A 22,725-nucleotide genomic window follows, 5' to 3' on the forward strand; every position below is an offset into this window, starting at 1 on the left:
GATATGTCTAGGCTTGGATATTGACGGTGCATGTGATAGCAGTGATGTGCCTCGGTTGCATATTTACAGCGTAGGTGAGATCAGTGATATATTTGGATTGGATATTGACAGTGTCGGTGAGATCAGTGATATCTCTGGATTGGATATTGACAGTGTAGGTGAGATCAGTGATATGTCTGGGGTTGGATATTGACAGTGTAGGTGAGATCAGTGATGTGTCTATGTTGGATATTGAGAGTGAAGATAAGATCAGTGATGTGTCTCCGTTGGATATTGACAGTGTAGGTGAGGTCAGTAATATGTCTGTATCGGATATTGACACAGGTGAGTTCAGTGACATGTCTGGATTGGACATTGACAGTGTATGTGAGAGCAGTAAAGTGTCTATGTTGGATATTGACAGTGTAGCTGAGGTCAGTGATGTGTCTGTATTGGGTATTGACGGTTTATGTCAGGCCAGTGATGTGTCTGGGTTGGATATTGACGGTTTATGTCAGGTCAGTGATATGTCTAGGCTTGGATATTGACGATGCATGTGATAGCAGTGATGTGCCTCGGTTGCATATTTACAGCGTAGGTGAGATCAGTGATATATTTGGATTGGATATTGACAGTGTCGGTGAGATCAGTGATATCTCTGGATTGGATATTGACAGTGTAGGTGAGATCAGTGATATGTCTGGGGTTGGATATTGACAGTGTAGGTGAGATCAGTGATGTGTCTATGTTGGATATTGAGAGTGAAGATAAGATCAGTGATGTGTCTCCGTTGGATATTGACAGTGTAGGTGAGGTCAGTAATATGTCTGTATCGGATATTGACACAGGTGAGTTCAGTGACATGTCTGGATTGGACATTGACAGTGTATGTGAGAGCAGTAAAGTGTCTATGTTGGATATTGACAGTGTAGCTGAGGTCAGTGATGTGTCTGTGGTGGATATTGACGGTGTATGTGATAGCAGTGATGTGCCTGGGTTCGTAATTTGCAATGTAGGTGAGATCAGTGATATGTTTGGTTTGGATACTGGAATTGTGGATGAGATCAGTGATGTCTCTGGGTTGGATATTGACAGTGTAGTGAAGCTGTGATGTGTCCGTGTTGGATATTGACAGTGCAGGTGAGTTCAGTGATATGTCTGGGTTGGATATTGACAGTGTTGGTTGTGTCAGTGTTGTATTTGAGTTGCATATTTACAGTGTGGTAGAGTGGAGTGATATGTCTGGATTGGATATTGACAATGTAGCTGAGATCAGTGATGTGTCTGGAATGGATATTGACAGTGTAGGTGAAATCAGTGATATGTCTGTGTTGGATATTGACAGTGCAGGTGAGATCAGTTATGTCTCTGGATTGGATATTGACAGTGTAGTTGAGATCAATGATGTGTCTCGTTTGGATATTGAGGGTGTAGGTGAGGTCAGTGATATGCCTGGATTGGATATTGACAGTGTAGGTGAGGTCATTGATGTTTCAGCGTTGGATATTGACAGTGTAAATGAGATCAGCGATATATGTTGGTTGGATACTGGTAGTGTAGATGGGATCAGTGATATCTCTGGATTGGATATTGACAGTGTAGTTGAGATCAGTGATGTGTCTGGGTTGGATATTGACAGTGTATGTGAGATCAGTGATCTGTCTCGTTTGGATATTGAGGGTATAGCTGCGATCAGTGATGTTTCTGGGTTGGTATTGACAGTGTAGGTCAGATCATTGAGATGTCAGTGCTGGATATTGATGTTGTAGGTAAGGTCAGTGATGTCTCTGCGTTGGATATTGACAGTGTAGGTGAGATCAGTGCCATGTCTGGTTTGGATATTGACAGTGTAATTGATGTCAGTGCTGTGTCTGTGTTGGGTATTGACGGTATATGGGAGTTCACTGCCATGTCTGGTTTGGATATTGACAGTGTAGGTGAGGTCAGTGATATGGTCAGCGTCGGATATTAACAGTCGATTTGAGATCAGTGATGTGTCTGTGTTGGATATTGACGGTGCATGTGATAGCAGTGATGTGCCTGCGTTGGATATTTGCAGTGTAGGTGAGATCAGTGATGTGTCTGGGTTGGATATTGACAGTGTAGGTGAGATCAGTGATGTGTCTGTGTTGGATATTAACATTGTAGGTGAGATCAGTGATGTGTCTGTGTTGGATATTAACATTGTAGGTGAGATCAGTGATGTGTCTCGTTTGGATATTGACAGTATATGTGATGTCAGTGATGTACCTGGGTTGCATATTGACAGTGTAGGTGAGATCCGTGATGTGTCTGTGTCGGATATTGACAGTGTATGTGTGATCAGAGATGTATCTGTGTTTGATATTGAGAATGTAGCTGAGGTCAGTGTTGTGTCTGGATTGGATATTGACAGCTTATGTGAGATCAGTGATGTCTCCGGATTGGATATTAACATTGTAGGTGAGATGTGCGTTGTATCTGGGTTGGATGTTGACAATGTAGGTGAGAGAAGTGCTGTGTCTGTGTTGGATATTTACAGTGTCGGTGAGGTCAGCGATATGTCTGGATTGGATATTGACAGTGTAGGTGAGATCAGTGATGAGTCTGTGTAGGATATTGACAGTGTAGGTGAGATCAGTGATGTGCCTATGTTTGAATATTGACAATGTAGTTGAGAGCAGTGATATGTCTGGATTGGATATTGACAGTGTAGGTGAAATCTGTTATGTCCCTGGATTGGATATTGACAGTGAAGTTGAGATCAGTGATGTGTCTCGTTTGGATATTGGCAGTGTAAGTCAGATCAGTGATGTGTCTGTATTGGATATTGACAGTGTCGGTCAGATCATTTAGGTGTCAGTGCTAGATATTGACAGTGTAGGTGTAGGTGATGTCTCTGCGTTGGACCTTGACAATGTCGGCGACAGCAGTGTTGTGTCTGTGTCGGATATTGACAGCGTTTGTGATAGAAGTGATGTGTCTGTGTTGGATATTTGCAGTGTAGGTGAGATCAGTGTTGTGACTCGTTTGGATATTGACATTGTAGGTGAGATCGGTGATGTTTCTGTGTTGGATATTGACATTGTAGTTGAGATCAGTGTTGTGTCTCGTTTGGATATTGACATTGTAGGTGAGATCGGTGATGTGTCTCTGTTGGATATTGACAGTGTAGTTGAGAGCTGTGATGTTTCTGTGTTGGATATTGACAGTGTCGGCGAGATCAGTGATGTCTCTGCGTTGGATATTGACAGTGTAGTTAAAATCATTGATGTGTCTGCATTCAATATTGACGTGTAGTTGAGGTCAGTGATGCGTCTGTGTTGGGTAATGACAGTGTCGGTGAGATGAGTGATCTTTCTCGGTTATATATTGACAGTGTAGTGGAGATCAGTGATGTGTCTGTGTTGGATATTGGCAGGGTAGCTGAGGTCAGTGATATGCCTACTCTGAATATTGACGTAGCAGGTGAGGTAAGTGATATGTCTGGATTGGACACTGACAGTGTATGTGAGAGCAGTAATATGTCCGTGTTTTTTATTGACAGTGCAGCTGAGGTCAGTGATGTGTCTGTTGGGGATATTGACATTGTAGTTGTGGTCAGTGATGTGTCTGGGTTGGATATTGATGGTGTGTGTGATAGCATGATGTGCCTGGGTTGGATATTTACAGTGTAGGTGAGATCAGTGATGTCACTGGGTTGGATATTGAGAGTGTAGTTGAGATCTGTGATGTGTCCGTGTTGGATATTTACAGTGTAGGTGAGATCAGTGATGTCACTGGGTTGGATATTGACAGTGTAGTGAGATCTGTGATGTGTCCGTGTTGGATATTGACAGTGTAGGTGAGATCAGTGATATCTCTGGATTGGATATTGATAGTGTAGTTGAGATCAGTGATGTGTCTGGCTTGGATATGAAAGTGTAGGTGAGATCAGTGTTATCTCTGGATTGGTTATTGATAGTGTAGTTGAGATCAGTCATGTGTCTGGGTTGGATATTGACAGTGTAGGTGAGATCAGTGATGTGTCTGTGTTGGATATTGACAATGTAGTGAGATCTGTGATGTGTCCGTGTTGTATATTGACAGTGTACGTGAGTTCAGTGATATGTCTGGGTTGGATATTGACAGTGTTGGTTTGTTAGTTATGCAATTGAGTTGCATATTGACAGTGTAGGAGAGGTCAGTGTTGTGTGTGTATTGGATATTGACAGTGTAGCTGAGATATGTGACATGTCTTTGTTTGATATTGACAGTGTATATGAGATCAGTGATGTGTTTGTGTTAGATATTGACAGTGGAGGTGAGATCAGTTATGTATCTGGGCTGTAGATTGATAGTGTAGTTGGGCGCAGTGATGTTTCTGCGTTGAATATTGACTGTAGTTGAGATAAGTGATATCTCTGGATTGCCTATTGACAGAGCAGTTGAGATCAGTGTGTGATATTCACAGTGTAGGTCAGATCAGTGATGTGTCTGGGCTGGATATTGACAGTGTAGTGAGATCTGTGATGTGTCCGTGTTGGATATTGACAGTGTAGTTGAGATCAGTGATAACTCTGGATTGGATATTGACAGTATAGTTGTGATCAGTGAAGTGTTATTGTTGGGTATCGTCAGTGTCGGTCAGAAGAGTGTTGTGTCTGGGTTGGATATTGACTGTGTAGGTGAGGTCAGTAATATGTCTATGTCGGAAGTTGACACTGTGGGTGAGGTCAGTGACATGTCTGGATTGGACATTGACAGTGTATGTGAGAGCAGTAAATTGTCTGTGTTGGATATTGACAGTCTAGCTTAGGTCAGTGATGTGTCTGTGGTGGATATTGACAGTACAGTTGAGGTAAGTGATGTGTCTGGTTTGGATATTTACGATGTAGGTGAGATCAGTATTGTGTTTGGTTTGGATATTGACAGTGTATGTGAGATCAGTGATGAGTCTGCGTTGGATATTGGCAGTGCAGATGTGATCAGTGATGGGTCTGTGTTCGAATATTGACAGTGTATTTGAGACCAGTTATATGTTTGGGTTGGATATTGACGGTGTATGTGAGATCAGTGATGTGTCTGTGTCGGATATTGTCAGTGTAGATTAGATCAGTGATGTGTCCGTGTTTGAATATTGACAGTGTAGTTGAGATCAGTGATATGTCTCGGTTGGACATTGACGGTGTATGTTGGAGCAGTGATGTGTCTGTGTTGGATATTGACAGTGTCGGTTGTGTCAGTTCTGTAATTGTGTTGCTTATTAACAGTGTAGGAGAGGTCAGTGATGTGTGTGTATTGGATATTGACAGTTTCGGTGAGATCAGTGATATGTCATTGTTTGATATTGACAGTGTAAGTGAGATCAGTGATGTTATTGTGTTGGATATTGAAAGTGGAGGTGAGATCAGTTATGTGTCTGGGCTGTAGATTGATAGTGCAGTTGGGGCACTGATGTTTCTGTGTTGAATATTGACAGTGTAGGCGAGATCAGTGATATCTCTGGATTGCCTATTGACAATGTAGTTGAGATCAGTGTCGTGTCTGTGTTGGGTATCGGCAGTGTCGGTCAGATGAGTGATGTGTCTGGGTTGGATATTGACTGTGTAGTTGACGTCAGTGATGTGTCTGTGTTGGATATTTACGGTGTAGGTGAGATAAGTATTGTGTTTGGTTTGGATATTGACAGTGTATGTGAGATCAGTGATGAGTCTGTGCTGGATATTGGCAGTGCAGATGAGATCAGTGATATGTCCGTGTTCGAATATTGACAGTGTAGTTGAGATCAGTGATATGTCTGGATTGGATATTAACAGTGTAGTTGAGATCAGAGAATGTGTCTCGTTTTGATATTAACGGTGTAGGTTGGAGCAGTGATGTCTCTGTGTTGGATATTGAAAGTGTAGCTGCGATCAGTGGTGTCTGGGTTGGATATTGACAGTGTAGGTCAGATCATTGAGGTGTCAGTGCTGGATATTGACGGTGTAGGTGAGGACAGTGATGTCTCTGCGTTGGATATTGAGAGTGTAGTTGAGGGCAGTGATGTCTCTGCATTCGATATTGATAGTGTAGGTGAGATCAATGCCATGTCTGGGTTTGAAATTGACAGTGTAACTGAAGTCAGTGATGTGTCTGTATTGGGTATTGACGGTTTATGTCAGGCCAGTGATGTGTCTGGGTTGGATATTGACGGTTTATGTCAGGTCAGTGATATGTCTAGGCTTGGATATTGACGGTGCATGTGATAGCAGTGATGTGCCTCGGTTGCATATTTACAGCGTAGGTGAGATCAGTGATATATTTGGATTGGATATTGACAGTGTCGGTGAGATCAGTGATATCTCTGGATTGGATATTGACAGTGTAGGTGAGATCAGTGATATGTCTGGGGTTGGATATTGACAGTGTAGGTGAGATCAGTGATGTGTCTATGTTGGATATTGAGAGTGAAGATAAGATCAGTGATGTGTCTCCGTTGGATATTGACAGTGTAGGTGAGGTCAGTAATATGTCTGTATCGGATATTGACACAGGTGAGTTCAGTGACATGTCTGGATTGGACATTGACAGTGTATGTGAGAGCAGTAAAGTGTCTATGTTGGATATTGACAGTGTAGCTGAGGTCAGTGATGTGTCTGTGGTGGATATTGACGGTGTATGTGATAGCAGTGATGTGCCTGGGTTCGTAATTTGCAATGTAGGTGAGATCAGTGATCTGTCTCGTTTGGATATTGAGGGTATAGCTGCGATCAGTGATGTTTCTGGGTTGGAATTGACAGTGTAGGTCAGATCATTGAGGTGTCAGTGCTGGATATTGATATTGTATGTGAGGTCAGTGATGTCTCTGCGTTGGACATTGACAGTGTAGGTGAGATCAGTGCCATGTCTGGTTTGGATATTGACAGTGTAATTGAGGTCAGTGCTGTGTCTGTGTTGGGTATTGACGGTATATGGGAGATCACTGCCATGTCTGGTTTGGATATTGACAGTGTAGGTGAGGTCAGTGATATGGTCAGCGTCGGATATTAACAGTCTATTTGAGATCAGTGATGTGTCTGTGTTGGATATTGACGGTGCATGTGATAGCAGTGATGTGCCTGCGTTGGATATTTGCAGTGTAGGTGGGATCAGTGATATATTTGGGTTGGATACTGCCAGTGTAGTTGTAATCAGTGATGTGTCTGGGTTGGATATTGACAGTGTAGGTGAGATCAGTGATGTGTCTCTTTTGGATATTAACATTGTAGGTGAGATCAGTGATGTGTCTGTGTTGGATATTAACATTGTAGGTGAGATCAGTGATGTGTCTCGTTTGGATATTGACAGTATATGTGATGTCAGTGATGTACCTGGGTTGCATATTGACAGTGTAGGTGAGATCAGTAATGTGTCTGTGTCGGATATTGACAGTGTATGTGAGATCAGAGATGTATCTGTGTTTGATATTGAGAATGTAGCTGAGGTCAGTGTTGTGTCTGGATTGGATATTGACAGCTTATGTGAGATCAGTGATGTCTCCGGATTGGATATTAACATTGTAGGTGAGATGTGCGTTGTATCTGGGTTGGATGTTGACAATGTAGGTGAGAGAAGTGCTGTGTCTGTGTTGGATATTTACAGTGTCGGTGAGGTCAGCGATATGTCTGGATTGGATATTGACAGTGAAGGTGAGATCAGTGATGAGTCTGTGTTGGATATTGACAGTGTTGGTGAGATCAGTGATGAGTCTGTGTAGGATATTGACAGTGTAGGTGAGATCAGTGATGTGCCTGGATTGGATATTGACAGTGAAGTTGAGATCATTGATGTGTCTCGTTTGGATATTGACAGTGTCGGTCAGATCATTTAGGTGTCAGTGCTAGATATTGACAGTGTAGGTGTAGGTGATGTCTCTGCGTTGGACATTGACAATGTCGGCGAAAGCAGTGTTGTGTCTGTGTCGGATATTGACAGCGTTTGTGATAGCAGTGATGTGTCTGTGTTGGATATTTGCAGTGTAGGTGAGATCAGTGTTGTGACTCGTTTGGATATTGACATTGTAGGTGAGATCGGTGATGTGTCTCTGTTGGATATTGACAGTGCAGGTGAGAGTTGTGATGTTTCTGTGTTGGATATTGACATTGTAGTTGAGATCAGTGTTGTGTCTCGTTTGGATATTGACATTGTAGGTGAGATCGGTGATGTGTCTCTGTTGGATATTGACAGTGTAGTTGAGAGCTGTGATGTTTCTGTGTTGGATATTGAGAGTGTCGGCGAGATCAGTGATGTCTCTGCGTTGGATATTGACAGTGTAGTTAAAATCATTGATGTGTCTGCATTCAATATTGACGTGTAGTTGAGGTCAGTGATGCGTCTGTGTTGGGTAATGACAGTGTCGGTGAGATGAGTGATCTGTCTGGGTTAGATATTGACAGTGTAGTGGAGATCAGTGATGTGTCTGTGTTGGATATTGGCAGTGTAGTTGAGAACAGTGATGTGTCTGGATTGGAAATTCATATTGTAGGTGAGATGAGTGTTGCGTCTGGATTCGATATTGACAATGTAGTTGAGGCCAGTGATATGTCTGTGTTGGATATTGACATTGTCGGTGAGGTCAGTGATGTATCTGTGTTGGATATTGGCAGTGTAGGTGAGATCAGTAAAACGACCGTGTGGGTTGTTGACAGTGCAGGTGAGATCACTGATATCTCAGCGTTGGATATTGACAGTGTAGTTGAGATCAGTGATGTGTCGGTGTTGGGTATAGACGGTATATAGAGTCATAGAGTCATAGAGTTATACAGCACGGATAGAGGCCCATCGGCCCATCGTGTCCGCGCCGGCCATCAGCCCTGTCTACTCTAATCCCATATTCCAGCATTTGGTCCGTAGCCTTGTACGCTATGGCATTTCAAGTGCTCATCCAAATGCTTCTTGAATGTTGTGAGGGTTCCTGCCTCCACAACCCTTTCAGACAGTGAGTTCCAGACTCCAACCACCCTCTGGGTGAAAAAGTTATTTCTCAAATCCCCTCTAAACCTCCCGCCTTTTACCTTGAATCTATGCCCCCTTGTTATAGAACCCTCAACGAAGGGAAAAAGCTCCTTAGTATCCATCCTATCTGTGTCCCTCATAATTTTGTACACCTCAATCATGTCCCCCCTCAGCCTCCTCTTCTCCAAGGAAAACAAACCCAATCTTCCCAGTCTCTCTTCATAGCTGAAGCGCTCCAGCCCCGGTAACATCCTGGTGAATCTCCTCTGCACCCTCTCCAAAGCGATCACATCCTTCCTGTAGTGTGGCGACCAGAACTGCACACAGTACTCCAGCTGTGGCCTAACCAGTGTTTTATACAGCTCCATCATAACCTCCTTGCTCTTATATTCTATGCCTCGGCTAATAAAGGCAAGTATCCCATATGCCTTCTTTACCACCTTATCTACCTGTTCCGCCGCCTTCAGGGATCTGTGAACTTGCACACCAAGATCCCTCTGACCCTCTGTCTTGCCTAGGGTCCTCCCATTCATTGTGTATTCCCTTGCCTTGTTAGTCCCTCCAAAGTGCATCACCTCGCACTTTTCCGGGTTAAATTCCATTTGCCACTGTTCCGCCCATCTGACCAACCCATCTATATCGTCCTGCAGACTGAGGCTATCCTCCTCGCTATTTACCACCCTACCAATCTTTGTATCATCAGCGAACTTACTGATCATACATTTTACATTCATATCCAAGTCATTAATGCAGACCACAAACAGCAAGGGACCCAGCACCGATCCCTGTGGTACCCCACTGGCCACAGGCTTCCAGTCACAAAAACAACCTTCGACCATCACCCTCTGCCTTCTGCCACTAAGCCAGTTTTGTATCCAAAGTGCCAAGGCACCCTGGATTCCATGGGCTCGTACCTTCTTGACCAGTCTCCTGTGGGGGACTTTATCGAAGGCCTTACTGAAATCCATGTATACCACATCCACTGCGTTACCCTCATCCACACGCCTAGTCACCCCCTCAAAAAATTCAATCAAATTAGTCCGACATGATCTTCCCTTGACAAAGCCATGTTGACTATCCCTGATTAATCCTTGCTTCTCCAAGTGGAAACTAATTTTGTCCTTCAGAATTTTTTCCAATAATTTTCCTACCACTGATGTTGGGCTCACTGGCCTGTAGTTCCCCGGTTTTTCCCTACTCCCCTTCTTGAATAATGGTATTACATTAGCGGTTCTCCAGTCCTCTGGCACATCCCCTGTGGCCAGAGAGGTTCTGAATATATGTGTCAGAGCCCCCGCAATCTCCTCCTTTGCCTCACACAGTCGCCTGGGATACATTTCGTCCGGGCCTGGGGATTTATCCATTTTTAGGCCTGCTAAAACCGCCAATTCCTCCTCCCGCTCGATGTTAATATGTTCGAGTATATCACAGTCCCCCTGCCGTATTTCTATGTCTACATCGTCCTTCTCCATAGTGAAAACAGATGCAAAAAATTCATTTAGAACCCCTCCTACATCTGCCGGCTCCACACACAGATTGCCATTTTTGTCCCTAATGGGCCCTGTTTTTTCCCTCGTCATCCTCTTACCCTTAATATACTTATAAAACATCTTAGGATTTTCCTTTATTTTGCTCGCCAGTGTTATTTAATGGCCCCTCCTTGATCTACTAATTTCTTTTTTAAGTATCTCCCTGCACTTTTTGTACTCCTCTAGGGCTTCCTCCGTCTTTCGCCTTTTGTATCTGCCAAAAGCCCTCCTTTTTTTCCTAATCCATTCTCGTATATCCCCTGACATCCAAGGTTCCCTGGAGTTCTTGGAACCACCCTTGACCTTTACGGGAACATGTTGCCATTGTATGGTCTCAATCTCCCTTCTGAAAGACTCCCATTGCTCCGATGCGGATTTTCCTACAAGCAGCTGATCCCAGTCCATTTTGGCCTGGGATCATGTGAGGTCAATGATGTGTCTGGGTTGGATATTGACAGTCTAGGTGAAGTCAGTGATATGCCTGGGTTGGATATTGACAGTGTAAATTAGATCAGCGATATATTTTGGTTGGATACTGGCAGTGTTTATGAGATCAGTGATATCTCTGGATTGGATATTGACAGTATAGTTGAGATCAGTGATGTGTCTGGGTTGGATATTGACAGTGTATGTGCGATCAGTGATCTGTCTCGTTTGGATATTGAGGGTATAGCTGCGATCAGTGATGTTTCTGGGTTGATATTGACAGTTTAGGTCAGATCATTGAGGTGTCAGTGCTGGATATTGATATTGCAGGTGAGGTCAGTGATGTCTCTGCGTTGGATATTGACAGAGTTGGTGAGATCAGTGCAATTTCTGGTTTGGATATTGACAGTGTAAGTGAGGTCAGTGCTGTGTCTGTGTTGGGTATTGACGGTATATGTGAGATCACTGCCATGTCTGGTTTGGATATTAACAGTGTATTTGAGATCAGTGATGTGTCTGTGCTGGATATTGACGGTGCATGTGATAGCAGTGATGTGCCTGCGTTGGATATTTGCAGTGTAGGTGAGATCAGTGTTGTGACTCGTTTGGATATTGACATTGTCGGTGAGATCGGTGATGTGTCTCTGTTGGATATTGACAGTGTAGGTGAGAGCTGTGATGTTTCTGTGTCGGATATTGACAGTGTAGGTGAGATCAGTGTTGTGTCTCGTTTGGATATTGACAGTGTCGGTGAGATCAGTAATGTGTTTGCGTTGGATATTGACATTGTGGGTGAGATCGTTGATGTATCTCTGTTGGATATTGAAAGTGTAGGTGAGAGCTGTGATGTTTCTGTGTTGGATATTGACATTGTAGGTGAGATCAGTGTTGTGTCTCGTTTGGATATTGACAGTGTAGGTGGGATCAGTAATGTGTTTGCGTTGGATATTGACATTGTAGGTGAGATTGGTGATTTGTCTCTGTTGGATAGTGACAGTGTAGTTGAGAGCTGTAATGTTTCTGTTTTGGATATTGACAGTGTCGGCGAGATCAGTGATGTCTCTGCTTTGGATATTGACAGTGTAGGTAAAATCATTGATGTGTCTGCATTCAATATTGACGTATAGTTGAGATCAGTGATGTGTCTGTGTTGGATATTTGCAGTGTAGATGAGATCAGTGATGTGTCTGTGTTTGATATTGACAATCTAGTTGAGTTCAGTGATATGTCTGTGTTGGATATTGACATTGTCGGTGAGGTCAGTGATGTATCTGTGTTGGATATCGGCAGTGTAGGTGAAATCTGTGATATGTCTGTGTTGGATATTGACAATGTAGTTGAGATCAGTGATATGTCTGGATTGGATTTTGACAGTGTCGTTGAGGGCAGTATTGTGCCTGTTGGATATTGACAATTCATGTGATGTCACTGATGTGCCTGTGTTGGATATTAGCAGTGTAGGTGAGGTCAGTACTGTGCCTGGGTTGTATATTGACAGTGTAGGTGAGATCAGTGATGTCTCTGAATTGGATATTGACATTGTAGATGAGATGAATGACGTGTCTGGGTTGGATATTGACAGTGTAGGCGAGGTCAGTGATGTGTCTAGTTTGGATATTGACAGTGTAGTTAAGATCAGTGATGTGTCGGTTGGATATTGACGCTGTGGTGAGATAAGTGATATTTCTGAGTTGGATATTGACAGTGTAGTTGAGAGCAACGACATGCCTGGATTGTATATTGTCAATGTAGATGAGATCTGTCTCTCTCCCGCGCTCACCGCCCCCCCCCCCCCCCCCCCACACACACACACACCCTCTCTCTCTCTTTCTTGTCTCTCTCTCTTTCTCACTCTACCTCACTCTCTCTTTCTCTCTCTCTGCCTTTTCACTGGTTAGTAAAGGTGCCAGTTTGTTCCTGTGTCTGTATTAATGTGTGCCAGTCTTGCCTCTGTTTCTCTGTCTTTTACGGATGAACCCTCATTGGGATGGCTGGGGACTTTTCAAAAGATGTTGACTGAAGCTAGGCTGTGTTGAAAAAAGCTATGTTGTTAGGATCCAGTCACCAATCCCAGTGTGTCTCCCTGCCGATTACTCACCTGAAAGTCTACATTTATGAAGATGTTTATTTTTTTCCGCTCCATATTTCCGTCTTCAATGGTGAAACGGACAGTTAAATGATCCAGTTACTCACCTGAATGTACAAGTTTATCAAGTCGTGGTTAATTTGACAGGAATATAATGACTGGTTTCCCCATCTGTTTCGCAGACATTTAAATATAATGTTATTTAATACTATTGACAGCACTCGCCTATCTGCTGTGTGCAACTGACTGTCAGTAATATGAAGGGTGATGTAACTTTCCACTCCCTCTCCCCGCCTCGCGGGAGTTTTCCTCCCCTCTAGAAATAGGAGCTCCCCCCAATGCATCGCGTGAGAGGGGCTGGGAGTGGGATTGGGACTGGGAGTGGGAGTGAGAGGCTGCAGCACCAACCGACCCACGACATGAACCTTACACGGTTACAGAGGATTTTTTACCCTATTCTTGCTGCTGTTTCAATCCCAAGTAAGTGACTGTGTTGCTGCTGTTGCTGATAATCTACAATTGTTGTCTTCACCTGTTTGTCATATTTGTGATATCAGTTCAATGAAAGCCACATTCCCCATTTTCACTCAACTCCCTTACACAAACGATTCTAATGTGAATCTCCAGTGTAATTGTCGCTGCCCCATGGATCTGTCTGACAATCTCTGATCCAGACCGAGCACTTGCTCCAGGTGATAGGTTTGAGATTGTGTGTGAGCTCCGCACTGACTGCAGCAAATGAATCCTGACAGATGCACTTTGTATTCAGTCTCTGCTGCTCACTTAGGTTCCAACTGTTTCAGTTTAGCACATTTTGATTTCTCTGCTATGCACTAGTTTAATGTAATAACTGGAATCCACAGATTGCAATACACCCAGTCAGATTCGGTTATATCGCCAGTCATTGCTTTGAAACTGTTTAATATTGGAATTATTCAGCGCTGCTCAGGTTATGTTGTGATGTGGAGATGCCGGTGATGGACTGGGGTGGACAAATGTAAGGAATCTTACAACACCAGGTTATAGTCCAACAAATTTATTTTAAAATCACAAGCTTTCGGAGATTATCTCCTTCGTCAGATGAATGAATGAAAAGGTTCTCAAATCGCATATCTTATACTATGTTGGGACAGCATCACACCAATCAAAAGGTGTCGTTGTTATTCAAACAGGCCAGTCACGGAGAACAGCACGTCCCAGTACACTCGATATACATTGTGTCTATTACACAGGCAGGCAGAAAGAAACTCAAAATGGCAGAGAGAGAGAGAGAGAGAGAATTTTAAAAAACATATAAATTTTTCCCCCTTTTTGCTGGTGGGGTTACGTGTAGCGTGACATGAACCCAAGATCCCGGTTGAGGCCGTCCTCATGGGTGCGGAACTTGGCTATCAACTTCTGCTCGACGATTTTGCGTTGTCGTGTGTCTCGAAGGCCGCCTTGGAGAACGCTTACCCGAAGATCGGTGGCTGAATGTCCTTGACTGCTAAAGTGTTCCCCGACTGGGAGGGAGCCCTCCTGTTTGGCGATTGTTGTGCGGTGTCCGTTCATCCATTGTCGCAGCGTCTGCATGGTCTCGCCAATGTACCATGCTCTGGGGCATCCTTTCCTGCAACGTATGAGGTAAACAACGTTGGCCGAGTCACAGGAGTATGAACCATGTACCTGGTGGGTGGTGTCCTCTCGTGTGATGGTGGTATCTGTGTCGATGATCTGGCATGTCTTGCAGAGGTTACCGTGGCAGGGTTGTGTGGTGTCGTGGACGCTGTTCTCCTGAAAACTGGGTAATTTGCTGCGAACGATGGTCTGTTTGAGGTTGGGTGGCTGTTTAAAGGCGAGCAGTGGAGGTGTGGGGATGGCCTTAGCGAGGTGTTCGTCATCATCGATGACATGTTGAAGGCTGCGGAGAACATGGCGTAGTTTCTCCGCTCCAGGGAAGTACTGGACGACGAAGGGTACTCTGTTGGTTGCGTCCCGTGTTTGTCTTCTGAGGAGGTCTATGCGATTCTTCGCTGTGGCCCGTCGGAACTGTCGATCGACAAGTCGAGCGTCATATCCCGTTCTTACGAGGGCGTCTTTCAGCGTCTGTAGGTGTCCATCGCGTTCCTCCTCGTCTGAGCAGAAAAAATTTATATGTTTTTTAAAATTCTCTCTCTCTCTCTCTCTCTGCCATTTTGAGTTTCTTTCTGCCTGCCTGTGTAATAGACACAATGTATATCGAGTGTACTGGGACGTGCTGTTGTCCGTGACTGGCCTGTTTGAATAACAACGACACCTTTTGATTGGTGTGATGCTGTCCCAACATAGTATAAGATATGCGATTTGAGAACCTTTTCATTCATTCATCTGACGAAGGAGATAATCTCCGAAAGCTTGTGATTTTAAAATAAATTTGTTGGACTATAACCTGGTGTTGTAAGATTCCTTACAGGTTATGTTGAGCAGTGCAGATTGAATATATCCTTTTCTCTCTCTTCCCATCTATCTCTGTTTTCTCTCTGCGTGTCTCTGTCTCTGTCTCGCTCTCTGTCCCTTTGCGTGTGTGTGTCCTTCTCTCTGTCTCTCTGTACCTATCTCTCTCTCTGTCGGTCTTTCCCTGTCTCTCTCTCTGTCTCTCTATGTGTCTCTCTCTGTCTCTCTCTCTGTATTTTTCTTTCTGTCTCTCCATATCTCTCTGTCTCTATCTCTCTCTCTCTCTCTCTTTCTCTCTGTCTGTCTCAGTCTCTCCCTATCTCTGCCTTCCTCTCTCTTGCTCTCTCTCCATCTCGCTCTCTCTCTCTTTCGCTCTCTGACTCACTGTGTAGATAATACCTCTGCAGCCAAGGCGTGTCGGTGGCGGAGGGAATGGGTCTTTAAGATGGTGGACGGGCTACTGATCAAGCAAACTATATAGTGTTTCTCTTACTGGATCCTTTAACAGTCTCTCTCTCTCCTTTTCTCTCTCTGTTTTTCTGTCTCACTCTGTGCTGCCTGAGTCTATGCTTCATAGAATCATGGAATCATAGAATGATACAGCACGGAGGGAGGCCATTCCGCCCCTCTAGTATGCACTGGCGCTCTGCAAGAGCAATCCAGGTGGTCCCACTCCCCCGCCCTTTCCCATGAGCCCTGCAATTTATTTTCCATTAAGTACTTATCCAGTTCCCTTTTGAAAGCCATGATTAAATCTGCCTCCACCACCCCATCGGGCAGTGCATTCCAGATCCTAACCACTCTCTGTGTAAAGAAGTTTTTCCTCATGCCGCCTTTGGGTCTTTTGCCAATCACCTTAAATCTGTGTCCTATGGTTTTTGACCCTTACGGCAATGGGAACAGTTTTTCTCTATCTACTCTGTCTAGATCCTTCATGATTTTGAACACCTCTATCAAATCTCCTCTCAACCTTCAATGCTTCAAGGAGAACAACGCCAGCTTCTCCAATCTATCCACGTAACTAAACTCCCTCATCCCTGAAATCATTCGAGTAAATCTGTTCTACATCCTCTTTAAGGTCTTCATATCCTTCCTAAAGTGCGGTCCCCAGAACTGGACACAATACTCCAGTTGTGGCCCAACCAATGTTTTGTAAACGTTCGTCAGAACTTCTTTGCTTTTGTACTATATGCCTCTATTTATAAAGCCCGGGATCCCGTATGCTTTTTTAACCGCTTTCTCAACCTGCCCTGCTTCCATCAACGATTTGTGCACATAAACCCCCAGATCTCTCTGATCCTGCACTCCTTTTAGAATTGTACCCTTTAGTTTATAATGCTTCATCTCCGGAAAGATATAGAGGAGCAAATTTGCAGGGAAATTGCAGAGGTGCAAAATCTATAGAGTAGTGATAACTGGGGACATAAACTATCCTAATATAAACTGGGTTAGTTATAATATAAGGGGCAAAGAGCGGGAGGAATTTTTGAAATGTGTTCATCATAACTTTCTTAACCAGTACGTTTCCCGCCCTACGAGGTAGGAGGCATTGCTGGATTTAGTTCTAGGGAATGAGATGGGCCAGGTGGAGCAAGTGTCAGTGGGGGAACATTTAGCGATCGGCGATCATAGTGACATAAGATTTTGAATAGCTATGGAAAAGGACATGGACCACTCTAAAGTAAAAATACTCAATTGGAGGAGGGCCAATTTCAATGGGATGAGAACAGATCTGGCCCGGGTAAAATGGAATCAAAGTTTGGCAGGCAAAACTCTAATTGAACAGTTGGTGGCCTTTTAAGAGGAGCTGATCCGTGTACAGTCTAGGCACATCCCCACGAGGCAGAAAGGCAGGACAATTGAAACTCCTTGGATGACAAAAGGGATAGAGAGTAAGATGAAACGGAAAAAATGGAGAAATGACAGATGTCAGGTTGATAACACAAGTGAGAACCAGGCAGATTATAGAAAGTTCAGAGGGGAAGTGAAAAGGGAAATAAAAGGGGCAAAGAGAGATTATGAGAATAGACTGGCGGCCAACATAAAAGGCAATCCAAAAGTCTTCTACAGGCATGCAACAGTGAACGGGTATTAAGAGGCGGGATGGGGCAGGTCAGTGACCATAAAGGAGATCTGCTCATGGAGGCAGAGGGGATGGCTGAGGTAGTAAATGAGTGCTTTCCATCTGTCTTTACCAAGGAAGAAGGTACTGCCAGAGTCTCAGTAAAGGAAAATATAGTTGAGATACTGGATGGGCTAAACACTGATAAAGAAGGAGGCACTTCAAAGGCTAACTGTACTTATTGTAGATAAGTCACCCGGTCCGGATGGGATGCATCCTAGGTTGTTGAGGGAAGTAAGGGTGGAAATGGAGGAGGTACTGGCCATAACCTTCCAAACATCCGTAGATACGGGGGTGGTGCCAGAGGACAGGATAAGTGCAAATGTTGCACCGTTGTTCAAAAAAGGGTGTAAGGATAAACCGAGGAACTATAGGCCAGTCAGTTTAAACTCAGTGGTGGGGAAACTTTTAGAAACGACAATCCGGAACAGAATTAACATGGACAAGTGTGGCTTGATTAAGGAAAGCCAGCACAGATTTGTTAAAGGCAAATCGTGTTTAAGTAACCTGATAGAGTTGTTTGATGAGGTAACCGAGAGGGTAGATGAGGGCAATGCAGTTGATGTGATGTATATGGACTTCAAAAGGCGTTTGATAAAGTGCCGAACGGTAGGCTTATCATCAAGCTTGTCACCCATGGAATAAAGGGGGCAGTAGCAACATGAATACAGCATTGGCTAAAGGACAGGAAATAGACAGTACTGGTGAACGGTTGTTTTTGGACTGGAGGGAGGTGTATAGTGGTGTTCTTCAGGGGTCAGTGCTGGGACGACTGTTTTTCGTGATATATATTAATGACTTGGACTTGGGTGTACAGGGCACAATTTCAAAATTTGCAGATGACACAAAACTTGGAGGTGTAGTCAACAGTGAGGAGGATAGTGATAGACTTCAAGAGGATATAGACAGGCTGGTGGCATGGGCGGACACGTGGCAGATGAAATCGACGCAGAAAACTGCGAAATGATACATTTCAGTAGGAAGAATGAGGAGAGACAACATAAACTAAAGGGCACAACTCTAAAAGGGGTGCAGGAACAGAGAGATCTGGGGGTTCACAAATCGTTGAAGGTGGCAACGAGAAAGCGGTTAAAAGTCATACGAGATCCTCAGCTTTATAAATAGAGGCATAGAGTACAAAGGTATGGAAGTCATGATGAATCTTTATAAAACACTGGTTCGGCCATAACTGGAGTATTGTGTCCAGTTCTGGGCACTGCACTTTCGGAAGGATGTGAAGGCCTTAGAGCGGGTGCAGAAGAGATTTACTAGAGTGATTCCAGGGATGAGGGACTTTGGTTACGTGGACAGACAGGAGAAGCTGGGGTTGTTCTCCTTGGAACATAGACGGTTGCGAGGAGATTTGATCGAGGTGTTCAAAATCATGAAGGATGGAGACAGAGTAGATAGAGTGAAACTGCTCCCATTGGCGGAAAGGTCAAGATCGAAAGGTCATAGATTTAAGGTGACTGGCAAATGAACCAAAGGTGATATAAGGAAACACTTTTTCACAGAGCGAGTTGTTATGATCAGGAATGCACTACTTGAAGGGGTGGTGGAAACAGATTCAATAGGAACTTTCAAAAGGGAATTAGATAAAATACGTGAATGGATACAATTTACAGCGCGATGGGAAAGAGCAGGGGAGTGGGATTAAATGGATAGTTCTTTCAAGGAACCGGCACAGGCACGATGGGCCGAATGGCGGACCTACTATGGAGCTATGATACCACTCCCATACCCAAGGAGGATTGAAATACTGTGGCCAGATCCTCATCTATTTCTACCTAACCTCCCTCAGGACCCCAAGTTACATCACATCCTCTCTATCTATTTCTATCCTCTCGAATTTCTCCACTGCCTTCTCCTTTGCTGTGACATTGGCAGCTTCTTTATTGAAAAAAGATGCTAAGTACTCATTTCATACCTCAGTCTTGCAACATGGCTCCGCAGATGATTTTATTTTTGTCCCTAATCACCTCACACTTCCTTTGCCCATGTTCGTTCACTTATGTTGGTGTCTGTTATTTTGTAATCATTTCCTATTATGCTTATCAAAAAATGTGTTAACATTTGTCCAGGTCGGGGGATCAGTCTCCATTTAATAACACTGCCCAGGTCTGGGAATCAGTCTCCATTTAATAACACTGCCCAGGTCGGGGGATCAGTCTCCATTTAATAACACTGCCCAGGTCTGGGAATCAGTCTCCATTTAATAACACTGCCCAGGTCGGGGGATCAGTCTCCATTTAATAACACTGCCCAGGTCTGGGAATCAGTCTCCAATTGAGAACACTGAGCAGGTCTGGAGATTAGTCGCCAATTGATAACACGGAGCAGGTCTGGGGATTAGTCTCCATTTGATAACACTGCCCAGGTCTGGGAATCAGTCTCCATTTGATAACACTGCCCAGGTCTGGGGATCAGTCTCTATTTGAAATCACTGCCCAGGTCTGGGAAACAGTCTCCATTTCCTGAATCCAGTCAGCACTGTATAAATTTCTCTGAATCCTGCCCAATGTTTGTTGCCAATTTGTTGATTAATTATCGTGATCTTTTTTGTCCCGTTTTCTCCTGGTGATCCTGATCTTGTCCCGGGGAAAGTGCGGTCTGTCCCGATGCATCACCTGTTACCTGGTGTCCATGGCAGCGGCTGATCTGACCGTTATCATCACTGACGTGATCCTGAACCGTATTGTCCCCCATTATTTCAGAGATTTATTCAGTCACAGCATTACCATGTGTGGCCTCATTGACTGCCTCACTCATGCAGCCACCGACTGTTCTGTCTGGTTCACAGTCGCTTTCACCTTTGATCGATTTGTGGCCATTTGTTGCCAGAAGCTGAAAACTAAATATTGCACCATGAGAACAGCGGCTGTGGTTATTGGGACCGTGTGTGCGCTGAGTTCTCTGAAGAACATCCCTTGGTATTTCCGCTATGAAGTTGTGTATCTCTTCTCCATCCCCTTGTTTTGCCTGGTGAAGCTCAGCTACTACAGTTCACCCCTGTGGAAAGCATTTGATTTCCTTCATCGTGTGTTCACTCCACTGCTCCCGTTCGTTCTGATTCTGCTCCTCAACGCTCTGACGGTCAGACACATTTTAGTGACGAGTCGTGTGAGAGGGGTCTCCGGGCGAACAGTGATAGGGCGAATCAAAAGGATACAGAGATGGAGAACCGCAGGAAGTCCATCATTCTGCTCTTTAGCATATCTGCAAGCTTCACACTGCTGTGGATGATCCAAGCTGTGTACAGCATCCACGAACGGATTAGGTTAAATCACTTCTTTGATGCACTCTTCGACGGCAGCCTTCCATTTGTCTTTGGTTCCATCGGGCCGGTGCTGCAGCTCCTCAGTTCCTGCAGCAACACCTGCATCTACGTCGTGACCCAGAGCAAAGTCAGAGAGGAGTTTAAACTTGTGCTCACTTACCCCTTTGTCCTGATTCTCCAGTTAGTTAAATAACAGCAAGAGCTGACCGCTCTCCTGAACTACAACTGATTCTGTTGCACTTTCATCCCATAAACTCCCATCCCGGCTCCTGTTACTGGAGACACAAAACATCACTGAGACTATTATCATCATGTGCCATTTTAAGCTAATCCAGTAATACCTGGATTGGACTTCACTTAACCCGGACTGACAGCACTGTGAAGAATTGTTGAGCAGCATTCTCAGATTGAATGTTTATTGTCAAAGAAATGATAATCAAATCAAACAATGCACGTGTTTCATTTAAGAGACACGTAAAATTTAACCTTCGTGTCATCGTAAGTGAGTCCTCCTTCGGGCCTATAGTTAATCCCTCAGTCATTCAGCAGCCTGTAATGAGTCCCTCAGTCACCCAGCAGCCTGTAGCTAGTCCCTCAGTCACTCAGCAGCCTGTAGCTAGTCCCTCAGTCATTCAGCAGCCTGTAATTAGTCCCTCAGTCACTCAGCAGCCTGTAGCTAGTCCCTCAGTCACCCAGCAGCCTGTAGCTAGTCCCTCAGTCACCCAGCAGCCTGTAGTTAGTCCCTCAGTCACCCAGCAGCCTGTAGTTAGTCCCTCAGTCACTCAGCAGCCTGTAGTTAGTCGCTCAGTCAGTCAGCAGCCTGTAGTTAGTCCCTCAGTCAATCAGCAGCCTGTAGTTAGTCGCTCAGTCAGTCAGCAGCCTGTAGTTAGTCCCTCAGTCACCCAGCAGCCTGTAGTTAGTCGCTCAGTCAATCAGCAGCCTGTAGTTAATCGCTCAGTCACCCAGCAGTCTGTAGTTAGTCCCTCAGTCACCCAGCAGCCTGTAGTTAGACCCTCAGTCACCCAGCAGCCTGTAGCTAGTCCCTCGGTCACCCAGCAGTCTGTAGTTAGTCGCTCAGTCACTCAGCAGCCTGTAGCTAGTCCCTCAGTCACCCAGCAGCCTGTAGCTAGTCCCTCAGTCACTCAGCAGCCTGTAGTCAGTCCCTCAGTCACCCAACAGCCTGTAGTTAGTCCTTCAGTCACTCAGCGTTTATAGTTAAGAAATATAAGAAATAGGAGCAGGAGTCGGCCATACGGCCCCTCGAGCCTGCTCCGCCATTCAATCAGATTATGGCTGATCTTCGCCCTCAACTCCACTTTCCCGCCCGATCCCCAGATCCCTTGATTGCCCCAGAGTCCAAAAATCTATCGACCTCAGTCTTGAATATTCTCAAAGACTGAGCATCCACAGCCCCCTGGGGGAGAGAATTCCAAAGATTCTCAACCCTGTGAGTGAAGAAATTTCACCGCATCTCAGTCCTAAATGGCCGATCCCTCATTCTGAGACTATCACCCCTATTCTAACTCTACAGACAGGGGGAAACAGCCTCACAACATTTACCCTGTCACGCCCTCTCAGAATCTTATATGTTTCAATGAGATCACCTCTTATTCTTCTTAACTCCAGAGAATATAGGCCCATTCTACTCAATCTCACCTCATTTATTATTGAGGAAGTGATTAGAAAATCATAATATGATTAGACAGAATCAACACGGTTTTATGAAAGGGAAATTGTGTTTGACAAATCGATTAGAGTTATTTGAGGATGTAACTAGTAGGGTAGATAAGCTGGAACCAGTGGATGTAGTATATTGGGATTTTCAAAATGCATTCGATAAGGTACCACAAAAGAGGTTATTACACAAGATTAGGGCTCAGGAGATTTGGGTAATATATTAGCATGGATTGAGTGTTGGTTAACGGACAGAAAAACAGAGAGTATAAAAAAACGGGTCATT

The 22,725-nt window shown here is 44.4% G+C and overlaps 1 protein-coding gene across 1 annotated transcript; it reads left to right on the forward strand.

Moving 5' to 3' along the window:
- Positions 1-21,194: 21,194 nt before the first annotated feature.
- On the forward strand, positions 21,195-21,980 carry LOC137318186 (uncharacterized). The gene has a single exon (XM_067981143.1). The coding sequence runs from the start codon at positions 21,195-21,197 to the stop codon at positions 21,978-21,980; it is 786 nt and encodes a 261-aa protein (XP_067837244.1).
- Positions 21,981-22,725: the final 745 nt, after the last annotated feature.

The sequence above is a fragment of the Heptranchias perlo genome, unplaced genomic scaffold (assembly GCF_035084215.1).
Source record: "Heptranchias perlo isolate sHepPer1 unplaced genomic scaffold, sHepPer1.hap1 HAP1_SCAFFOLD_66, whole genome shotgun sequence".
Classification (NCBI taxonomy): Eukaryota; Metazoa; Chordata; class Chondrichthyes; order Hexanchiformes; family Hexanchidae; genus Heptranchias; species Heptranchias perlo.

Coding starts and splice junctions, on each gene's coding strand:
- LOC137318186 (XM_067981143.1), top strand. CDS start 21,195: ATGATAATCAAATCAAACAATGCACGTGTTTCATTTAAGAGACACGTA.